The 22,415-nt window shown below is 37.4% G+C and overlaps 1 protein-coding gene across 2 annotated transcripts in view; it reads right to left on the bottom strand.

Moving 5' to 3' along the window:
* Positions 1 to 6,952: 6,952 nt before the first annotated feature.
* Positions 6,953 to 22,415, bottom strand: part of LOC108707036 (adenylate cyclase type 4-like) — a 35,245-nt gene continuing 19,782 nt past the window's right edge. For both annotated transcript variants that reach the window (XM_041580206.1, XM_041580205.1), the window contains exons 9-26: positions 21,220 to 21,378; positions 20,993 to 21,125; positions 18,618 to 18,794; positions 18,448 to 18,491; positions 17,973 to 18,050; positions 17,823 to 17,892; positions 15,678 to 15,775; positions 14,485 to 14,569; positions 14,038 to 14,175; positions 13,727 to 13,816; positions 13,385 to 13,563; positions 11,149 to 11,233; positions 9,749 to 9,907; positions 9,471 to 9,617; positions 9,211 to 9,318; positions 8,996 to 9,110; positions 8,764 to 8,888; positions 6,953 to 7,751 (exon numbers count right to left, since the gene is read on the bottom strand). In XM_041580206.1, coding sequence (XP_041436140.1) covers positions 7,617 to 7,751; positions 8,764 to 8,888; positions 8,996 to 9,110; positions 9,211 to 9,318; positions 9,471 to 9,617; positions 9,749 to 9,907; positions 11,149 to 11,233; positions 13,385 to 13,563; positions 13,727 to 13,816; positions 14,038 to 14,175; positions 14,485 to 14,569; positions 15,678 to 15,775; positions 17,823 to 17,892; positions 17,973 to 18,050; positions 18,448 to 18,491; positions 18,618 to 18,794; positions 20,993 to 21,125; positions 21,220 to 21,378 — 2,125 coding nt within the window. In that variant the 3' untranslated portion in view covers positions 6,953 to 7,616. The remainder of the gene's footprint in view (positions 7,752 to 8,763; positions 8,889 to 8,995; positions 9,111 to 9,210; positions 9,319 to 9,470; positions 9,618 to 9,748; positions 9,908 to 11,148; positions 11,234 to 13,384; positions 13,564 to 13,726; positions 13,817 to 14,037; positions 14,176 to 14,484; positions 14,570 to 15,677; positions 15,776 to 17,822; positions 17,893 to 17,972; positions 18,051 to 18,447; positions 18,492 to 18,617; positions 18,795 to 20,992; positions 21,126 to 21,219; positions 21,379 to 22,415) is intronic.

The raw sequence follows: 22,415 nt of genomic DNA, 5'->3' as shown, positions 1-22,415 counted from the left end.
TTTGCTTAAAATGTTTCCCATGCAAGGTGCACTTACTTGCGCAGAGGATTTACTATTTCAGTGCGAAGCAAATACCTAGTCTCAGAGTAGGAATTGTGTTATTCTTGTCTGGAGGACGTAAGAGCATTGTATCCAACACAGATGAGCAGGCAAACATGTTAAAAAGTAACATTTAGGTTGTGAGAAAAGGTGTTGAAGACTGTTAAACAGTGTTTCTTAATATTTTTTTGGAACTGGGGAAATTGGGGCTTTGGCACTGAGACACAAGTTTTATTATTTTTAATTAGTTCCTACAAACAATACTGAGACCAAGAATTTAAGGCTATGACAAGATGAAAACAGCATTGCAATAAAGATTACAGGTTAAAGGAAAAGTAAACCTTTAAAATGAGTGAATGTAAAATTGATGAGGGGGCTATTCTAAACACTTTTGTCATTTACATTCATTATTGATTTTCTTTTTATTCCAAGATTTTAAAGGATACAATTGATCCTCAGCATTCAGCTCAGATTCAAAAGCAACAGATATGACCCATGTGGCCCCCTCAAGTTTCTGATTGGTTACCAGCGCCGCAAATCCAGGGCTAGGGCGGCAAAAAATAGGGGGCGCATTATGGGGACGTTCGCGTCCCCGTTCAACTACACCAGCTGCGCCGGCGTTTTTCGGCGGCGTGCTGGGAAGGCGGGCGCTAGGACCGCACGGCCGCCTGGTCGGACCGCGCGGCCGCCTGGTCGGATCGCACGGCCTAGGGGCGGCGGAGAAGAAATCCGGCGCTGTTGGTTACTGCTTGGTAACCAGGGTAGCCAGTCATTGTAAACCAAGAGAGCTGAAAAGCAGGAAGTAGTGTTCTGGCTATTATGTTACACATCCAGTCCAGCCTTTATACATTACATCTTTGGCTAACATAGAAACATTTTTTATTTTGCTCAGTTTACAGAAAAATGCACACAATATCAAAGTTATATATAGTAAATGTTATATTTTATATTGCTTATGTGGTTATTCCCTTCTTATATATATTTGTAGATTTTAAGAAAAGATATTTCTGTATAAAAGAGTATTTCATTACATCTCTTTGCAACCTCACCAAACTATCCCACCTGACCTGTCAGCTTTTGCAGAAGTTCCTTCCAATCAGAATCATTGTGCCTAGAGATCCCTTCTGCTCCCTTTCATGAGCTGTAAGTATTAGCGCTGTCAAGTTACAGATGGTGCGGGCCAGAGGATCTATGGCACACTTAAGTGTGCAACAAAGGATATATAGAAAAGGGTAGATGGAGATGCAGATATATATTTTTAACTTTCTATAAATAAAACTATTTTTTAATTGAACTCCTCTGGTCTTGTGGGTGCGTTTGAGTGCCAGTCGGCCCTGACTTTTCTAAATATCCTTTGTTGTACCGCTCCCTAAAGCTGGGGGTCTGGGGCTGGTGCACTCAGACCACTTTCACTATTTGGTGAGTTATTTACATTTTATTCTGGAGCACCTTGTTCTCTTCTTATTATTCACACTTAAAGGAATAGTTCAGTGTGAAAATAAAAACTGGGTAAATGGATAGGCTGTGCAAAATAAAAAATGTTTCTAACATAGTTAATTAGCCAAAAATGTAATGTATAAAGGCTGGAGTGAACAGATGTCTAATAAAACAGCCAGAATCCAACTTCCTGCTTTTCAGCTCTATAACTCTGAGTTAGTCAGCGACTTGAAGGGGGGACACATGGTACATTTCTGTTCAGTGAGTTTGAAATTGACCCTCAGCATTCAGCTCAGATTCAAAAGCAACAGGTATGACCCATGTGGCCCCCCCTCAAGTCTCTGATTGGTTACTGTCTGGTAGCCAGGGTAACCAGTCAGTGTAAACTAAGAGAGCTGAAAAGCAGGAAGTAGTGCTCTGACTGACTTGTTATACATCAAATCACTCCAGCCTTTATACATTACATTTTTGGCTAACTAACTATATTCGAAACATTTTTTATTTTGCACAGCCTATCTATTTACCCAGTTTTTATTTTTACACTGAACAATTCCTTTAAGTGTGCAGCCAAAATGTGTGGGTGTGGCTTATTGGGAGTCCTGAAATTTGTCAATGTGCATGAGCACAGCAAAGGCCCATTAAAGTAACAAAAAGCTAACTGCGCATGTGCAGGTGGGTGCCTGGGCGAAGGGTTAAAACTGGGTAACTCCCAGGGACATTAGGCGAGTTGACAGGTATGCATTATACTCTGCCAGTAAGTGCTTTCTATGATGTACAGGGGATGATCGTTTTGGGAGGCTACCAACAAAATGCTTTTCATTGGAGAGTTTATGATATATGAGTATATTTTCTGGGGCCTCACTAAATTTTAATTATGCTTTTCAATGTACCTACCTACCTAACATATTCTTAAGCAAGCACTGTATATTTCATTTTGGGGTATTATACACCCATATAGGAATGGTTTTCTATACAGAACACTAATGATCCAGTATGTCATAGAATACTGCAAGTTATAGTCCTGCAATAAAACAACCATATATCAGATAAAAAAAAGTCCTGGGTCCTGTTCTATACTCTAATCCAGTTGTCCCCAACCAGGCTCATGAGCAACATGTTGCTCACCAACCCCTTAGATGTTGCTCCAAGTGGCCTCAAAGCAGCTGCTTACTTTTTAATTCCTGGCTTGAGGGCAAGTTTTAATTGCATAAAAACAGGTGTACAGCCAAAAAGCCTCCTGTAGGCTTCTAATCCACATAATACAGGTAGGGGATCTGCTATCCAGAAACCCGTTATCCAGAAAGATCTGCATTTAATAAAACACTTTTCCATAGACTCCTTTTTTTCGAATTTTTAAAAAATGATAATCCCTTTTCTCTGTAAATATACTATAAAACAGTATCTTGTGTTTGAACCAAACTAAGATATAATTAATCCTTATTGAAAACCAGCCTATTGTGTTTATTTAAACACAATAGGCTGTTTTTGAATCCATATATGATCCATATATTGTTGAGCCTGGGCCTGTCTTTCCATGAAGGAAGACAGGCCCAGGCTCAACAATATATGGATTATATATGGATTCAAAAATAGGAGATGATCATCTGGGACATATGAAGGATATACTGGATCTACTTGGCCCACCTGTGGTGTTTTTTTATATTCAATTCATTAATTCATTATTGCCAGATTTTAAATTTTTTTCACAGGGAATGCTTTTTTGCCTTTGGGCTTAAACGCACATGGTATTTTTGATATAGAGAACATATAATCCAACAAAAAACAAAGTATTGTAGCAAACTATTCATGGATAAGAATGCATGTAAATTGTGTCTGTTCCTTTTGGAAAAATTACAAAAGGGTTCTCCTTCTTTCATAACTATACTGAACATCCAAACCTAAGACTGAATGTATCTGCCCTAAATTACCAAAGTAATAACTCAATACAGACTTGTATTATGTCTGTATAGAACTCCTAAATACAACAAAAGTATCCTATGGTTTTGGTTATGCCCGTTCAACTGGTGTTTCAGAGATAAAGTTAGTTTAGCATCTCCCCACAGAAGGCACCACTGGGAAGAAAAATATACTCACTCAACCAAATTAAAATGATGTTTCTATGAAGCACAGTTAACAAATGCTTAGCTTAGCTGAATGTCTCTTGGGGGTCCAAAGAGAATCTGTACAAGTAGGTAATCCCAAAGCACCAACACTGAAGTACAGGAGTCCTTCTCTCTCTCTCTCTCTCTCTCTCTCTCTCTCTCTCTCTCTCACTCTCTCTCTCTATATATAGAGATATTTTTTATATGACTCTTATTTTGTTTACTTAGGACAGTGTAGACAAGTCCCTTAGGGTGTCACACGGTGTGTCTTCACCCTTCACCATACCACTGGGAAAGTATTGGCATTTTCATACTCCTATAGTTCATATGAACAAATGCTACAGAACATGCTTAGAGTTTTCAAATTGATGCTTTTTGATTTACAAATGCAAATCAGTTAAGAGTGCTGCTCCAGCAGAATTCTGCTCTGAAATCCATTTCTCAAAGAAGCAAACATATTTTTTTACATTCAATTTTGAAATCTGACATGGGGCTAGACCTTTTGTCAATTTCCCAGCTGCCCCTGGTCATGTGACTTGTGCCTGCACTTTAGGACCCATAAGACCTAAAGTGGGTAAGAACAAGAAACCCATAGCATGGTACCCATTGCAGGGGAATTTACTGTACCACAAAAAGGAGTCACATGCTACCCTATAAAGCCTCTACACTCAGCAAAAACAAAGAGGAATCTACCTATACTAAGGAAATTTCCCCATGACAGAATTTAAATGTATGGCGGTGTAATCCCACAAAACACCCAAATAACCAAACAGAACATTTCTACAAGGACTTCTAAAAGAGTATGATTCTTAAATATCAGTAAATGCAGAAAATAAAATCAAGACACTCTCTTCAAACACACGTACCTTGATGCAGCTTTGCTTGCAAATCACAATTGCTAAGCCTGGCATCAATTTATTTATTCTATTTACTGATTTTCTTGTACTAAACACAGCAAAATCTAAAACTCGGCAGCTGATGGAAGCTTCTCAGTGGACTGCTAATTTGTTTTAATTTTGATCATTACAACAGGAAATAGTTGTCCAAGAAACTCGTATTTATGATGTTAGGAAATAGAATGTGACTTTATTTTCATTATGAACAGCTGCCAAAGTTCATCTCAATTTGCAGAGTATTTTCACAAAATCACATATTTAATAAAATTTTTAGGTATATTGTTGTGAGAGCAATGTGGTAAACTTTTTCTTGGTATAAATTCTTTGCATCAATTTGTGTATTTTTCCTATGCAGCTGTAGTGGAAAATTTGCAAAATAATTAATGCCATAAAGAAATGACATATGTGTGATATTAGTGTAGGAGGCTGAAGATTTTGTTTATTCAGACAGCCCCCTAAAGTTTTGGCCAGCTAAGTGAATCTTAACTCACAGTTGGGTGGGGAAGCTGCTTTCTTATGTGTTAAAATGTCAGTTCTAGAACTGTCCAGGAAATGTCATTGTTCTGTCTATAAAAAAGGAAGCCGCCTTTCTGAGGAGGGTGCAGGTTAGGGCCTGGGCAAAGGTAGACCCAGTACAAGAAGCTAGGGAGGATAGTTCTGTAATAGCTAACTCCTGTCAGAGATAGAGTAGGTTCAGGTCCTGGGTGTACCACCCATAGGGTTGGGATTCAAGTGTACAGACTACTGTATCTCACCTACGTTCCACTTGTAGGGCACGATACCGGACATTGGACACTTCTGAGTTGACTAAATTCACTGTTTAGTTATTGACCAGTTTGTAGAAACCCAATGCCCAAAGTGTTTGTCTCTAGTACTCAGCTCATAATAAGTAGCACTATCATGGTTCACATACAAAGAATTTTTGTTCCAAATTAGGTGCTTTGAGGTCCAGAGACCTGAAACAGCCTTAAAGGGGACCCGTCATCCAAAAAAAATTATTCAAAATCCTATTTTATCACATTAGTCAAGCAAAATGAACTATAATTACACTGTTTAAATTATTTGAATCTTGTTTCCTTCAGTCTGGGAATTCAAAATGATAGCAAGCAGGCAGCAGCCATTTTGTGGACACTGTTTTTAAGGAAAGCCATGCATCATCTCAGAATCTTGTTTGTGCACCAATGCCCCATGCCCTGGCTACACAATTAAATGGTGAAGAGAACGGGGGAATGTGTGAAAAGCAGTGACATCTAGGAAGTGCTGAATGGAAAGTGAAAGTAATTGTCTGCCCCGCCTCTATGCCCGTGGCATAGAGGAGGGGCAGACAATATTTGATTGACAGCTGAGATTTTTAAATGAGCTTACAGCAGTTATGAATGCTTTAATAAAAAATAGAAATTGGATTTCATGTTTAATTTGAAAAGGACTTTTATTATACAGATTTTTGTGTCTGGGTGACAGGTCCACTTTAAAGTATATGAATGTTAATAGGATCCAAGAATTCACAAGTGGTGAGAAAATACAGATTCAACATATCTTCTGTAAATATTCAAAATGTCAGTTTTTTTGATAGAGGTATCATTGGAGCTGCATATTGAGGCAAAGGCATCTTATTCAAACACCAAATCATTTATTGATGTCTTGCACCATTAGTAGGACAGCTCCTGCTCATGCTCATCACTGTTTTTGAAATAATCAAGTTACTCTTCACTATACCACTCTCAGCAATCCGTCTCTATTTATGTAGGAGTTGGAGTCAGATTTTGTTTGACAGTTTGGACATAACAGGCGCCAGAAGTTGGTCAATTCCATTGAACACAGATGTGCAGCAGTTCCAGAAACAGTGGTTATACGACTAAATATTAGTTCAGAGATTCAAAGGAAAGCAAAATTTTGAAACAGTTTCAGTTTGTTCAGTGAATGTTTGCATGTAAACAGCCTGATATTCTCTTTTCTTCATTTTCTGTAAAGTAATAACACAAATTTGATACATTTTTCTTCATGTTTTGGAGTAGAATGTGCAGTGTTCCCAATTCATTTGCATGTATGGAAATAAAAGCTATTATAAGGATTTTGAGCTTTATTCACTTTTTTAAAAACACTGCTATTATTCTGAACACAACTGTGGATGTGAATAAAAAAAATTACATAAACCGCTTGTATGTAAAACCATGCTGCATGTAAATAAAGCATTTTCATATTAATAATAGTGCCATTGGGTAATCCAAAATGTAAATTTTAAAAATTGAATGGCTGCCCTCTTGGATCATAGGATTTACCGTGCATGCAAACAAACCATACATGTTAGGTCACATGAGCCAATTAACAGACAAAGTTCTGTCTTTTGCCTTCCTGTTACAGTTAAAGCTGCAGTATCTGCTGCTTAAGTATTAATTTTTGGGGTATAGTTTTCCTTTAAGAAAAGAAAAACAGTTGTGTATGGCTACCAGAATATTTCAAAAATTGTAAAACCAAAACTTTAGTAACAAGAATTTATTGTGATGAATAAATACAAGGGAGTGAAAATTGGCATGTATACATAAATATATATTACAATATTGTAGCGCTGTATAGAAAAGGGCTTTATGTTATATGCACGGCATCCATTTCCTGTAAATGACATAAGGGAGAGTCCCGGCTGGTTCACTTCCTCTTTCTGCTGCAGCAAGATATTTTTATCCTTCTACTTACAGCTTCCATGCTTTGCAATGCATAACTGCTTCCACAGTCACACTACAGACAGGTCAACTCTCCGCTTGACACTTTTTTTTTATATTTATTGCTTTTGTTTTCTCGTTACTGTACTTTCTAACTCTGTCATAATCTCACTGCCTATTGGAAGTGAAACCTTTATAAAAGGCTTAATGTTTATGCAGTCAGTACTCTTCAGTTTTTTCCTTGTCTTATGCCAAACCTGGACACTAGCACAAATCCTCTCCATTGCTTTTCTTCTTCTTCTAAAAGCCTTGGCATGTTGGAGTCTATAAGGCTTTTAGTCTTGAATATTCTAGCAATGCAGCTACTGACAGGGATCCTCCAAGGCTTATGGCTTCTTATAGCTGATGTGAAAATTTTGGCACATTGTTCCTATATAAAAGGGTAACATAAAACTGATTTTCAGAGGCCTAGTTTAAAAATTTCCCTAGGAACCTGATCGTGCCATATCAGTGGATACAAAATAGGTGCAGAGCTGTCCTTTCCCCTTAACCTTGATAACTCCTCGTCGTTCACATTTATATCCCAACTTTTCTAGGACTTTGGTGGTTTCTTCCGTTACCTGAACAGGAAGTAAAGGGGTAATAGACATAATTAACAACTAAATTGTAATGACAAAGTACCAGCAATGACATTACTTATAGACCCTGTAATGCCTGTGGCCTTCCAGCTAACCAGTTCAGATCTGTGAACCATTTAAAACTTTTATTAGGAATAAAAAGTAGATATTGGCATATGTGGGGGCGCATGCACTTCTCAAAAAGCCCTCCTTATTTGATGGTAGTATTGCCCATTGTAAGTGAAGTAGTTGTGTTTTGGAATGAATTTTAACAGTTCCAACACAAAATTATTGTGTTCCCGATACTGTTGTCATCTTCGATCTAGCATGTCACAAGTTGCTATCAGTGTTCTTATTTTGATTGTAACTGACACATTTACCACTGTGCTATGTTTGTGTATGTGGGCTTAATCTGTAGTAATCTGTAGTGGAATCTAGCAGAGAGAAAAGTATTATTTTGGTTCTGAGAGCTGCTGTGCATTTTGCTAAACTGGGAATTCCTGTATTACAAAATGCTGAAAAGGAAATATTGACTTTGTGTTAGTATATGGTCTGTCCTTGTACAGCACTTCTGTAACTAATCATATGACTCTGCTGTCATTATAAACTCCAACAATACAGAGTGATGTACAGTGCTATAAGAATTCCCCTTCTACAGGTGTGGGATCCCTTATCCGGAAACCTGTTATCAAGAAAGTTCAGAATTACAGGAAGGCCATCTCACATACATTTTAGCAAGTAATTCAAATTTATTTAAAAATGATTTATTTTTTCTCTGTAATAAAGATGACAGAGCCTTGAATTTGAACCTAACTATGCTGCATGTATCCATGTTGGTGGTACAACAATTCTATTGGTTTTATTTAAAGTTTAATTATTTTTTAACTAGTATGGAGATCCAAATTATCGAAAAAGATACATTTTCAGGAAGATCCCCGGTCGCAAGAATTCTGTATATTGTTATACAGAAACAGAAAGTTTTATAGTGCTAATTAAAGTTCTTGAGTTATGTTACCTGGATTTTACCCAACACACCAGTGCTGTCCATACGACTTGCTACATTTACTGTGTTACCCCATATATCATACTGTGGCTTTTGGGCTCCTATCACTCCAGCCACCACAGGACCGTGGTTAATGCCTTGGGGGGAAGAAAGAAAAAATGGGAATAAAGTCTGAAACATGTGAACTTTGTAAATACAAAGGAAATCTTTGGCTTGGAAAAAAGGGAGGTTTAGGGTAACTTACCAATTCTCAGTTTGAAGTTATTAAATGAGTGTTTATTGATTAGATCCAGCTTTCCAATTAAAGCAATGGCAAATTCGACCATGATACCAATGTGATTGTAATTTCTGTCTCCATCCTTAGAAATTGATACAAGTGGAGAAATTGGGATTACAAATAATATGGTGCCCTGAAATCTTTTTAAATACCCATAATGTGATATATATGCGGGTTCTTACCTGTGGGTTCTCTTGCCCTGATGTAGCGTTAAGTCCAGTTGCTGCCATATATGCACTACCAATGGTCTTAATTTTTTCCACACTACTAAATTTTGGCTTTGAGAGCAGCTAATAAAAAAACAGAGACATGCAGGTTTGAAATACTCTGTATTTATTTTAATATCAGGAATGGTTTCTTCAATTTTACTATGGGCAAAACTGAAACCATTATATGCAGGGCTCACCTACCAGTGCACAAATAGTGCTCTCTCTTTGCTCACCTCATCAAAGTCTGCTATGATCTCATTAAGCAGCCTTAGACATTCCAAGCCTTCATGATTCTCATCACATTCTGTGTAAAATTCCTTAAAGTCAGGGATGGAGGCAAACAAGACGCAGACACAGTCATATGACTGGTAATACAGGTCCTGTGTAGAAACCAGGATTGTCAGCTGCTTTACTTCACTTATTAGATAATTAAACAATAATAAAAATAGCCTGGCGTTAATTTGGCTGTTCATTTGAAATCAAGTGCCCCAGCATTTCCAGGTTTGTTTACCTCATTTCTACGGTTCTGCCCAATAAACTGCTGGGCTACATCTGCTGGCAAAACATTCTCAAGCAAAACTCTATTGAGGTTCTCCATGGTTTCGATCCGCTCACGCTCCAACCTAAATTTCCTTTTCCACAGGAAGTCTAGACGGCAGTAGTACTCATTCTACAAAAAAAAAGTTTGGAAATATAATACCAAAGGCTTTGCATTAGACAGATGTAACATCTCAAAACCAATCTGTAATCAGTTTTAGTGTATTTATACAACACAGACATACAAAAACACAAATCACTGCTCCATAGAAATTGCATAGATTGAAGAGCATAACAGGCAGACAGGAGAGGTATAAGATTATGATGGGTAGATAAGAAGGGATAGTGAGAAGGGTAGACAGTACAAGAAGGAAAGGATGGATCACATAATGGGCTGCTTACACAGGAGATAACGACAAGCATTCCGATCGCTTTGTTTTCAATTCTTTTTTATGTTTAGCCCATGCTCTGAACAATTTTATAATCTAGATTTCTTATATATTTTTTTTTATTATGACATTTCATCCCATCCTGCTGATGTATACAGTTATATATGTTATGTTAAAGTGGGTTTATAAAATCTCTTAAAAGTGGACAGGGACAAAATAAAATACTTTTAAAGGGATACTGTCATGGGGAATTTTTTTTTTTTCAAAATGAATCAGTTAATAGTGCTGCTCCAGCAGAATATTGCACTGAAATCCATTTCTCAAAAGAGCAAACAGATTTTTTTATATTCAATTTTGAAATCTGACATGGGGCTAGACATATTGTCAATTTCCCAGCTGCCCCAAGTCATGTGACTTGTACTCTGATAAACTTCAATCACTCTTTACTGCTGTACTGCAAGTTGGAGTGATATCACCCCCTCCCTTTTCCCCCCAGCAGCCAAACAAAAGAACAATGGGAAGGTAACCAGATAACAGCTCCCTAACACAAGATAACAGCTGCCTGATAGATATAAGAACAACAATCAATAGTAAAAACACATGTCCCACTGAGACACATTCAGTTACATTGAGAAGGAAAAACAATAGCCTGCCAGAAAGCATTTCTCTCCTAAAGTGCAGGCACAAGTCACATGACCAGGGGCAGCTGGGAAATCGACAAAATGTCTAGCCCCATGTCAGATTTCAAAATTGAATATAAAAAAATCTGTTTGCTCTTTTGAGAAATGGATTTCAGTGCAGAATTCTGCTGGAGTAGCACTATTAACTGATGCATTTTGAAAAAAACATGTTTTCCGATGACAGGATCCCTTTAAGCATCAAGATAAGCATCAAGAAAATTAAAACTACATACTGTATGCAAAATACAAAGGAATTATAAGATGAATGTTACCCATCTTTTATTATTACTCCTAATTTTTTTTACCTGTCTAGATAATGCTACAAGGGTGAAGAAGAATATGAACAAGGATATGCTTCCCATGAGCTTTGGTTCCTTCAAGATTCCAGGCCTAACAAGAATATAAAACAAAAAGCAGTTAACGGATAGCTATATATATATATATATATATATATATATATATATATATATATATATATATATATATATATATATATATATATATATATATATATATATATTTAGGTCCATAAATCTTTGAACAGAGACAACTTTTTTCTAATTTTGGTTCTGTACATTGCCACAATGAATTTTAAATGAAACAACTCAGATGCAGTTGAACTCCAGACTTTCAGATTTAATTCAGTAAGTTGAACAAAAAGATTGCATAAAAATGTGAGGAACTAAAGCTTTTTTTAACACAATCAGTTAATTTCAGGGGCTCAAAATCAATCGGACAATTGACTCAAAGGCTATTTCATGTGCAGGTGTGGGCAATTCCTTTGTTCTTTCATTATCAATGAAGCAGATAAAAGCCCTGCAGTTAATTTGAGGGGGGGGGTGCTTGTATGTGGAAGATTTTGCTGCAAACAGACAATATGCGGTCAAAGGAGCTCTCCATGATGGTGAAACAAGCCATCCTTAAGCTGCAAAAACAGAAAAAAAACCCATCTGAGAAATTGCTACAATATTAGGAGTGGTAAAATCTATAGTTTGGTACATCATGAGAAAGAAAGAACCGGTGAACTCAGCAACGCAACAAGACCAGGAGGTAGACGTATCGATATCCAAGTCTACCATAAAGAGAAGACTGCATGAAAGTAAATACAGAGGGTGCACTGCAAGGTGCAAGCCACTCATAAGCATCAAGAATAGAAAGGCTAGATTGGACTTTGCTAAAAACATCTAAAAAAAGCCATGAAATAAATAATAAATAAATGAAATCAAGATCAACCTCTACCAGAATGATGGCAAAAAAATGTATGGAGAAGGCGTGGAACATATGAATAAAACATAAACATATGAATAAAACATAAAATTAAGTGAAGTATAGACACCAATACACAATACCACCAGTTTATATGGAAACAAATGGGCTGGGGTGTCCACCAACAAACAAATAAATCTATATACAACAAAATGGGACTTCTCCCCCTACCCATGTGGTTCCAATTGGCTCAGTTAGGAGTGGATGACACCTGTACATATAGTAAAGTAAAAGGCAATATTTATTCAACACTATGCCAATATCTTAGTTAAAACCAATTAAAATTCAAATTAGTACTACAACTAGCGATTATATGCTATTGTATGAGATAACATATGTCCATAAAGACTAGACCAAACGCTCCAATGATGAAAAGATAATCCCAATTTGTAATTAGATGGGTGGTCTCCAATGGTAATATCCAAACTAGTTGTAGCAAAGCGTAATGTATAAAACATGGCAGAGGCAGTGTGATGGCTTGGGCGTGCATGGCTGCCAGTGGCACTGGGACACTAGTGTTTATCAATGATGTGACACAAGACAGAAGCAGCCGAATAAATTCTGAGGTGTTCAGAGACATACTGTCTGCTCAAATCCAGCTAAATGCAGTCAAATTGATTGGGAGGCATTTTATAATACAGATGGACAATGACCCAAAACATACAGCCAAAGCAACCCAGGAGTTTATTAAAGCAAAGAAGTGGAATATTCTTGAATGGCCAAGTCAGTCACCTGATCTGAACCCAATGCATTTCACTCGTTGAAAACTAAACTTCGGACAGAAAGGCCCACAAACAAACATCAACTGAAAGCAGCTGCAGTAAAGGCCCGGCAAAGCATTAAAAAGGAGGGAACCCAGAATCTGGTGATGTCCATGAGTTCAAGACTTCAGGCTGTCATTGCCAGCAAAGGGTTTTCAACCAAGTATTAGAAATGAACATTTTATTTTCAGTTTTTAATTTGTCCAATTACTTTTGAGCCCCTGAACTGAAGTGATTGTGTTAAAAAAAGCTTTATATAGAAATGTATATATATTGGGACAGATTATTTATCCCTTCTGATAAACATAAAACTAACCATTTCCCCAGATCAACAGCTTCTCTGTTGTTATTTCACATCACTCTGGTCTATGCAAGAGCCTTTCAGTGGGAAATTTCCTTGTATGACTTTCACAAATGCAGATGTTATGGGCAACTTAGATGGTCCTTCAAAGGATCTGGAAGGGCAGAAGCTCTTCAGAGCTAATAGATCAAGCAATAGTCTACGTATGCTTACCTGCTGTGGTTCATATACAGCCAGTTAACATAACAGTCAGACAGCCAGCTGTGTGTTTGCAAGAAGATGACATTGTAGATCACCAAAGCAATGCTTAGCAGAATTAACTTGGCTTCAAAGTTCATAAGCAGAAAGGCAGAGCAGGCGAGTAGTCCCAGAATGCAACAGTACATATAATACTGCAAAAAATAAAAATAAAAATATATATGTTCAAGCAGTGCCAGTAATTGCAAAAATAAAATGCTCTGCTGGTTATGTTCTGCTAAATGTAATGTGCATTATAATTTTGTATTCACTTATCATAATGAATGAATGAATGCATTTCTTAAATTATCAACTCACCGGAAGGCTATAGAGCATCTGAGGTTCTGGAACTGGTGACAGAGAAGAATTCCAGGAGTTCTGTGGACAGTTATTATCTGGTAGAAAAAACTGAATAAAAAAATAAAATTAGGCTATAGCATTCCAGTCAAAGATACTTGGAAAATCATAAGAAAAGGAAGCAACTAAAAATGCAGATACAATAACTTATTTACAAGTGTACCATATCATAGCACAGTACTGAAGAAAAACAGGAAACATACTGAGCAGAGACATGTAATGAGAAGCAATTTAGAGAAGGTGTAAAATATAAAAATCTTAAAAAAAATTACCAGATTGAACACTGCCATAACCAGCACAATGAGTATAGTGAAGATTCCTAGTGGTACCCTAATCCAAGGTCTACTGGACAGAGCAATGGAAAGGGATGGCAGCCAATGAAGAAGCTGGGGACCCTTAAGGATGCATCTCTGTAAAAGTAGCAGATGTGAAAGTAGATCAGCGGTAATTCCCTAATTGCCATAAAACATGAAAATTGATCGAATCATAGTTTTTGATCAGTCAAAATAATGTGTTTCATGATCTAGATACATTTAAAAAGACAGACCAGTAGGACTATTGGTCAATAACTTTAGTGACACAATTTTCACAATTTGGCTTACAGTGTCCCCCCATTTGATTTTCAGTAAGCAAGATGAACGATCAGATTTAAAACATGAAACACACAAATATCACATGAAACACACAAATATCTACTGAAGAATCATGTTAATACTCACGGCCAGATGTCCAGCAAAACACATAAAGAGAAGTAACAAGAAGAAGAAGAACGAAATGCCGTACGAGATTCCAAAAGCTGCATTTCTACAGGACAAATATTTAAAATGTTTAGGTTCCCAAAATGAGGTTACCAAAGAAAAACTGTGTGTCTCACTCTCTACTTATACCACTGACAATCACTTTAATCAGAGAATAAACAAATAAGGAACACTTCCATTTTTTAGGCAGACTTGATTATCACTGTTATATATGGCCACTTTTATAAACAATTATAGTAGTGTTAGTTTTACAATTATAGTAGTATTAGTTTTACTACTAATGGTTTGACAATTTAGTCACTTCAATGTGTACTTTGTATATTAGGACATATTTAAAGGGGACTGGTCAACAAAAAAAAAAATCCATTTATCATGTTAGTCAAGCAAAATGAACTTTAATTATAGTGTATAAATTATTTGAATCTTGTTTCTTTGTTGGTCTGGGACTTCATGTGGACACTGTTATTAAGACAAGCCTTGCATCATCTCAAAATCCTGTTTCTGCACCAGAATGGGGGACCTGATGTCCATCCCCATGCACTGGCAACACAATTAAATGGTGTAGAAAACAGGGGACTTTGGGGAGAGCTGTGATGTCTAGGAAGTGCTGAATGGAAAGTGAAAGTAATTATCTGCCCCGCCTCTATGCCTAAGGCATAGAGGAGGAGCAAACAATATTTGATTGACAGCTGGGATTTTTAAAAGAGTTTACAACAACTATGAATATTTTCAAAAATGAGGAGAGCACTTCTCAATAGCAAAATCGCTGTGGTTGTATTTATTTAAAGGCTACTACACGACATGTTTCGGGTTATTACATACCCTTTCACACTTGAGAAAGGGTATGTAATAACCCGAAACATGTCGTGTAGTAGCCTTTAAATAAATACAACCACAGCGATTTTGCTATTGAGAAGTGCTCTCCTCATTTTTGAAAATTTGTCACTGGTTGGGATAGCGGTTTACCCAAGCGAGGATCGATGCATTCCTAAAAAAAGATTGAAAAGGCAGTGCGGAGGACATTATTTGTTTATTCTGCAACAACTATGAATGCTTTAACAAATATAGTTTGGATTTCATGTTTAATTTGAAAAGGACTTTTATTATACAACTTTTTATGTCTGGGTGACAGGTCCACTTTAAAATACACTTACCTGTGGGACACCAGAATCTGAACAATGAAGTTACACGTGAAGATAAAGAAACAGCAAGCAGTATAATACTTAAATGAAGGTAGATCTGAGAGGCGATACTGTAGATTAAAAACAGGGTAGAATATTCTTTAGTGATTCTGTGCTGTTCTTTCTGGTACATACAAAGTAATTCTCACTGAGACCTGCAGCTTCTTCTAATCTGAAAACCTATTATATTGTGACATGTCAAGTGAAGTCAAGTGTGTATTACACTGAAGCTAAATAAATGTGATAATTCTGAGGAGCTGATTTACTGTATCAATAGTTTGGGCCAATAGTTTTCAGGGACCCAAAGGCATATAGCTGGGATGGATCAGTGCAAAGCCGTGGCAGATACAGGAAGGGTCCCTGGACACCACACCCATTTCTCAGAATGCCATTCCCATTCTGGGGTCCCGTGGAAATTAAAGCATTTGGACGTATAACATTCCCCTGCAAAACCTGCTACTTTCCCCCTCCATATTGACCTACAGAATTCTTTTTTACCTATGCACTTATAACTCTGCTTTTTAAACCATAGAATAACCTCTGCTCATCTCCATGCCTCTCATACTCACAAATCATTTGCTGATACATATGCCCATATCATAGAACTAAACCCTATACCACCTTCTAATAATCCATATATTCCTCATAAACCAGTGCCCTATGTACTATTCATCTTCATAGATCAGAAGATAGGGGTCACTGCAGATAATCTGGAAGGCATGAATTATTACTGTTAGAGGGCTACAGAAGCTCTGGCCTGGTACAGTAAGTTCAGTGTATAAAATACAGATTGTCTAGCCATATTCTTATTTAGCTATTCTTTTAATATTTATTTCAAATATTTAATATTTATTTCAAATATTTAATATTTATTTCAAATATTTAATATTTATTTCAAATATTTATATTTGAGTACCACATTGCTACAGCCAGCGAGGTTAAAAATAAAATTTTTAAAAAGTAAACATTTCATCCAAGTGATTGTGGATACCATTTATAAAACTTTGATTTTATTTTTTATGATACACAAGTGCAACAACCATCACAATGTTTCCTTTTCATTATAGATGACCACCAGGCATGTAAGTACTCACAGGAATGATCTATTTTTAAAACAGCTTCCTTCCATAACCTGTGCAGCTACAACTAAGCTTCTAATTCCTGTGTTCCCAAGATCCTGAAGTCCTTAATCCTGGAATCCTGTTCCTGTCCTTATCTTCCATCTGAATCCCTGGTTTGGCCCTTGGATTTATATTTGGATTGTGTTTGTCTGTCCCCTGCCTTGACATTTTGCCTGTTTCAAGGACAGTGTTTTGCTTTCTGCCTGCCCAAACCACTACCTGTATTTGTTATTTTACTGTGTTTTACCGTCTGCACCATATATACATTTCTGCTAAGGTTGTTTTCCTTTTGTTCAAACATGTAGTTTTTGTCAACCTTCAATGTTTGCAACTGGTTACTTAACAAAATGGCTTCTATCGGCTAATACAGCTACCCATTCTGACAAAAAGGGAGCATTGGTACTGTGATACATGTATTAAATGCACTATAGTGATAGCAAATGTGGGCCCAGTGAGGCACAGCTGTTGCAGATGCAAAAGAATTGGACTTTTACAGGTTTCAGGAGCCATTTCTAAACATCAATTCTATATTGTCATATATTGCCTGACTGAGTAATAAAGATTCTCAAACTCTGGCAGCTTCTTCCATCTACATCCTACAACCAAAACCCTCCTTTATGTAATACTGTATGTATAGTAGAACACACCTTGGAGTTTAAAATGTAACCCATGCCATCTGGTCAGCCAGACAGCTCTTTGAGGGTGTAAAGGAAATAAATGTTCATATGACAATCCTGAAAAGCTAGTTAGACATTTAGCATCTATGCCCTGTGTTGAATACTTGCAAGCCTTTTTTCCATTATCAATCTAAATCTGCTTTGTATTGTTTTTCCTGGCCCAACAAGCAGAACAACAGTAGGACATAGCTTGAGAAAATAATAAAAAAAAAATCCCTGTTTTTATTGACACAATAGGTATATTTTCTCAAAATTACACAATGGTGGAAGTATACAAATAGCAATGCATATCCTGAATGTAATATGAAAAGAGAACAAACCTCTTTTTCAGCTGCTTTATCATTGAAATACAGTGTTATACGGTTAACATCTTTTGATTTCTTCCACTGCCTGGCAATGATAAAGGAGAAATGATAAATATTTATTTCTACACTGTAAATGTTGTTTAAAAGTAGGGCAATTTTCTATACCTCTGAGAGTTCAGCTCTTCCACTATGTGAAAAATGTTGTCATTCGACGATTCGTTTGTGTCTCTTGTAGAGCGAGACCTAATAGGACACAGAGATACTAAGAGAGAGAGAAAATGGGCTAAAAAGAATGGAAATGTGCAGTTGAATTAAAATAAAGTGGGGGAAGAAAGTCATAATGCTGAGCAGCAGGAGATGCAATTGGACTCGTGCACTTTTACAGTACATAGGAACATGCATGCAAATGACAACCATCAGTCATACACAAAATAAAAAGACACACGTCAAAAGGGCGACAGTACTCATAGTTTGCTCTCAAGCGATTTTTTTTTGGAGACATCACAGATAAAAGGGAGTCAAAGAACAGAGGACGAAGAAGGAAAAAACATCAGATCCTTTAAAGAGAAAACAATAGCATCACAGGAACAAGAATGAAGCACAGGTCAGTAGGTATAAGGAGTAGGATTCCTGTCCCTACTTTTCTTGGCTCCAGGTATGTGATATTGAGGACATTGGAAGATCCTGCAGAATAAAATACATATATATTGTATATATACAATATACAGTACACACCTGTTTTCTAGTACAATTGCATAGGTTTTACAGCATAATTACAACATCAGCATGAATCACTATTAACTCTCTCACCATATTTCGGGAGATGCTGTGGGGTTCAGGCACAAGGCTATCACGGTGACTGAGGTGGGCAAAGGGCTTTTCAGCCCCCCATGATTCCAGATACCGAGTCATGCGAACTGATGCCCTCATCTTAGGAATTTCAGCGGATTTTGATGGCAGTAGATCTTCTGCCTCACCATCACATGCCTATGAATGGACAGAATTACTACAAGAAGGCATTCCACTGTAAGTAATTTCAACAACTTAAAGGGGTATTTCACCTTACAATTATTGTTTATTATGTACTGTAAATAGGCTTATTCTAGCTTTCATTGTTGTGAGTTTTTTAAACATTTTAATTCATTATTCTGCAACACCCTGTCTTGAAAGTCAGAATATACAATTTATAGGAAAGACAGATAATGAATTAAAGCTGGCCATAGATGTAAAGATCTTTAAAAGATCTTTTCGTTATCGTGAGACCACGATTATCTCGAAACAATCGTTTAAATGTTTGATTTGTACTTCAACTAAAAGACCATTTCAGGCGATATTGCCAGGAAAACTGAGGGTAGCTGCCTGCCTGCTGGCCAATCAATTTTCCGACCGTTATCGGACGAAAAATCGTAAGATGCACGATCATTCGGTACCCACTAACTTCACGATAATTTGACGGATGGTCGGATTTTGCTAAAATCGGTGGTTCACCAAAGAAAAATCTTTGCGTCTATGGGGACCTTTAGAATACCTATACAACTGAAAGCCTGTTGTCAATCTGTTTTTGGTTGCTGGGGTGACCCAGTCATCCAAATTCTTAAATGTACACATTTTCAATCCTGTCATTCATTACTAAACATTTTAACATTTTGAGTATTTTTCTCTGAATATTTAAGTGACCATTTAATGAGCATATGAGAGTTTATGAAAATATATGCCGGACAGCCTAGTGATGGTGCCACCTACTGGCCACACTTACTAAACTGAACAAGCAGCTGTTGAAACTATATAAAAATGAAAAGATTGTGAACATACAGGGTAGAGGGTGAATGTTATTTTACTATTTTATGTCTTCAACAAAGTAGGGGATACTGGGTATGTTTTTGTTTGAGGTCCATGCTGAGTAAAGGTGGACATTTTTCCATGTTTTTAGTAGCTTTTTGTTCAGTCCTATTATTTATCCCCTCAAAAACACATGACCATGAAGAGCAGAGCGGCATCTGGACTGCTGACTCAGGCTGCAACAGTCACAGGATTACCCCTGTGTCCAAATGTGGGCCACTATCATTGATTAGTTTTATTACTTTAGTTTTCATCACACATTGACACAATGTGCTACTGTACAATAATGTCGGCTAGAGACTATAGTAAAGTTACTCATAACAATGGTGCTGATGTTAACCAGACTGCTTAATCAAAGCCCATTGGTTTGTTGTGTATCCAAGATGGTACAGTACTGAATTGCTGCAAAATATCATTATGTGCAATCCCTTGGAAAAGTCTTACCATCTACACATACATTAAAATGGAGTCAAACAGTGGCACTCATAGGATTCATTTGTATGTACAAGCAATTTGTCTTTTTTGCGGGAGGAAACTACAGTGCATTTCAACAAAGATCTGCAGGCTATTGCTTTTTCTGCTGTTGCTGTACTATAACACTCATAATTCATAGCAATTTCTGCTGACATGCTGTTTATGGCTGTTCTAAGGAGTAGGGATGCACCGAATCCAGGATTCGGCCTTTTTCAGCAGGATTCAGCCAATCCTTCTGCCGGCCAAACCGAATCCGAATCCTAATTTGCAGTGGTGGGGAGGGAAATAACATGACTTTTTGTCACAAAACAAGGAAGTAAAAATGTTTTCCCCTTCCCCTATGCAAATTAGGATTCGGTTCGGTATTCGGACGGATCTTTCACAAAGGATTCGAGGGTTCGGCCGAATCCAAAATAGTGGATACGGTGCATCCCTACTAAAGAGCTTCATGTTACAGATCTCTTCTGTATGGGAAACTCTGGAATCTATGTGTAAAATATATGAGAATCTGGCAATAAACTAGGTCACCTATTCTCTATAGACAGAATCTTTATTTTTTTAAATCCAATTTCGTATCACACCCACACACACTATGGCCAACATTATCAGGAACCATTTAACCTACTTGTATGGCTTTGAAGTGCGGGACTAAATCAAAGTACCCACTCAGACAGAATATAAACACCATGCTAAGAGAGCCCTGGTTGGAATCAAACCTGTGACTCCAGCCCTGCAAGGCAGCAATGTTAAACACTTCACTATGCAGCCCATATTCAGTGGTAGGTTCAGGATCACCGATGTGAATGTTATCTAGATGTGCAGTCTGATATGCACTCTATTTGCTTTATTACTGTACTTGTCACATCACTTACCCTGGGGTCAATTACTAAACAGGTCTTTATGTTATTCTCTTTCAGATAGGGGTCTTGCTGTGCCAGTGTTGCTTCTTCCACCTCATATTCATTTTCTAAATGGGAGAGAGTGGCTTCTGTGATGTGCACTCTCCTACAAGATGAAGGGGGAGATTAATACACAACACATACATGCCCCTAATACATGGTCAAAAGTGTGGTTGCCCCTAGATCTCTTGCTTTCTTACCCTGGTACTCCTCCAGCCTCCATGTGATTAGCTAGTGTTACATCATGTGACCACACATCATACTGCCATTTCTGCAGGCCAATTACTCCACAGAGCACATTTCCAGAATGGACACCAACACGCATGTTGATATCAACACCAGTGGCTTTCCGCAGCTTGCTGGAGAGACAAAGACAACAACAATGTCAACATAGATTTGGGCTTACATACAAATGTTTTTTTTTCTCTATTTTTGTAAAGGACAAAGCCCTGTTCTCCTCCATTGCCTACATCTAATAGCACCTAAACCCATTAAGTGGGATACTGAATCCTACAGAGCATTTCATTTTTTTGTGAGAAACAAAGACAAATATCTTCTGAGGAGTTGCGCTTTGGAAGTTACTGCAAAGATCAAAGAACTGCATTAGCCTCATTTAGAGCCAACTACCTGGACAAAAGCTCTATATATAGTTCATTGTATGTCTGTATTTTGCACGCAAACATCATGTAAGATTAAAACTTTTATAATATAACTATAGGTGGCAGCACTGAGCAGTAATACAAGCTTCTTTTTTGCATTAATCATGGCCATGGTCAAATTAATACAACCCTTTGGAAACTGTGTAAAACCTATATTTAATCTTAATATTTAACTGTAAATTTCTGTACGCAAGGGATACAATTCTGTAGTAGAAATCCCTTCATGGGCTCAGGACCTGGCATGGGAGCTTGCACATCTGGGAAGACATCATAAATGCAGAATAATAAATACAGGTTTTGGAGCATCATATGCTGCCATCCAATTGATGGATTTTACAGAGAAGGCCTTGCTTGTTTCAGCAAGACAATGCCAAACCACATTACAACAGCAAGGCTCCACAATAAGAGAGTCTTGGGGGCAAATTCACTAAGATGCGAAGTTGCGCCAGGCGCAACTTCGCCGCACTTCGCTGCACTTCGCCGCACTTCGCCAGGCGTAGTTTCGCCAGGGCTCCGCAAATTCACTAAAATCCGAAGTTGTGCACAGGGGTAGCGTAAAGTTGCGGAGTTGCGCTAGCGTTGATTCGATATATAAAGCGAAGTTACGCTAGCGAAGGCTAATTTGCATACGGCGCGAAATTCAAATTTCAATGGAGGAACACGTATCTGCACTACAAATGCCTAGAAAACCTTCAAATCAGCAAATAACATTTTTATTTTGCCCTACACATGTGCCC

The sequence above is a fragment of the Xenopus laevis genome, chromosome 1S, assembly GCF_017654675.1.
Source record: "Xenopus laevis strain J_2021 chromosome 1S, Xenopus_laevis_v10.1, whole genome shotgun sequence".
In the NCBI taxonomy this organism is placed as follows: domain Eukaryota; kingdom Metazoa; phylum Chordata; class Amphibia; order Anura; family Pipidae; genus Xenopus; species Xenopus laevis.
This window is presented reverse-complemented; position numbering and strand designations above follow the sequence as displayed.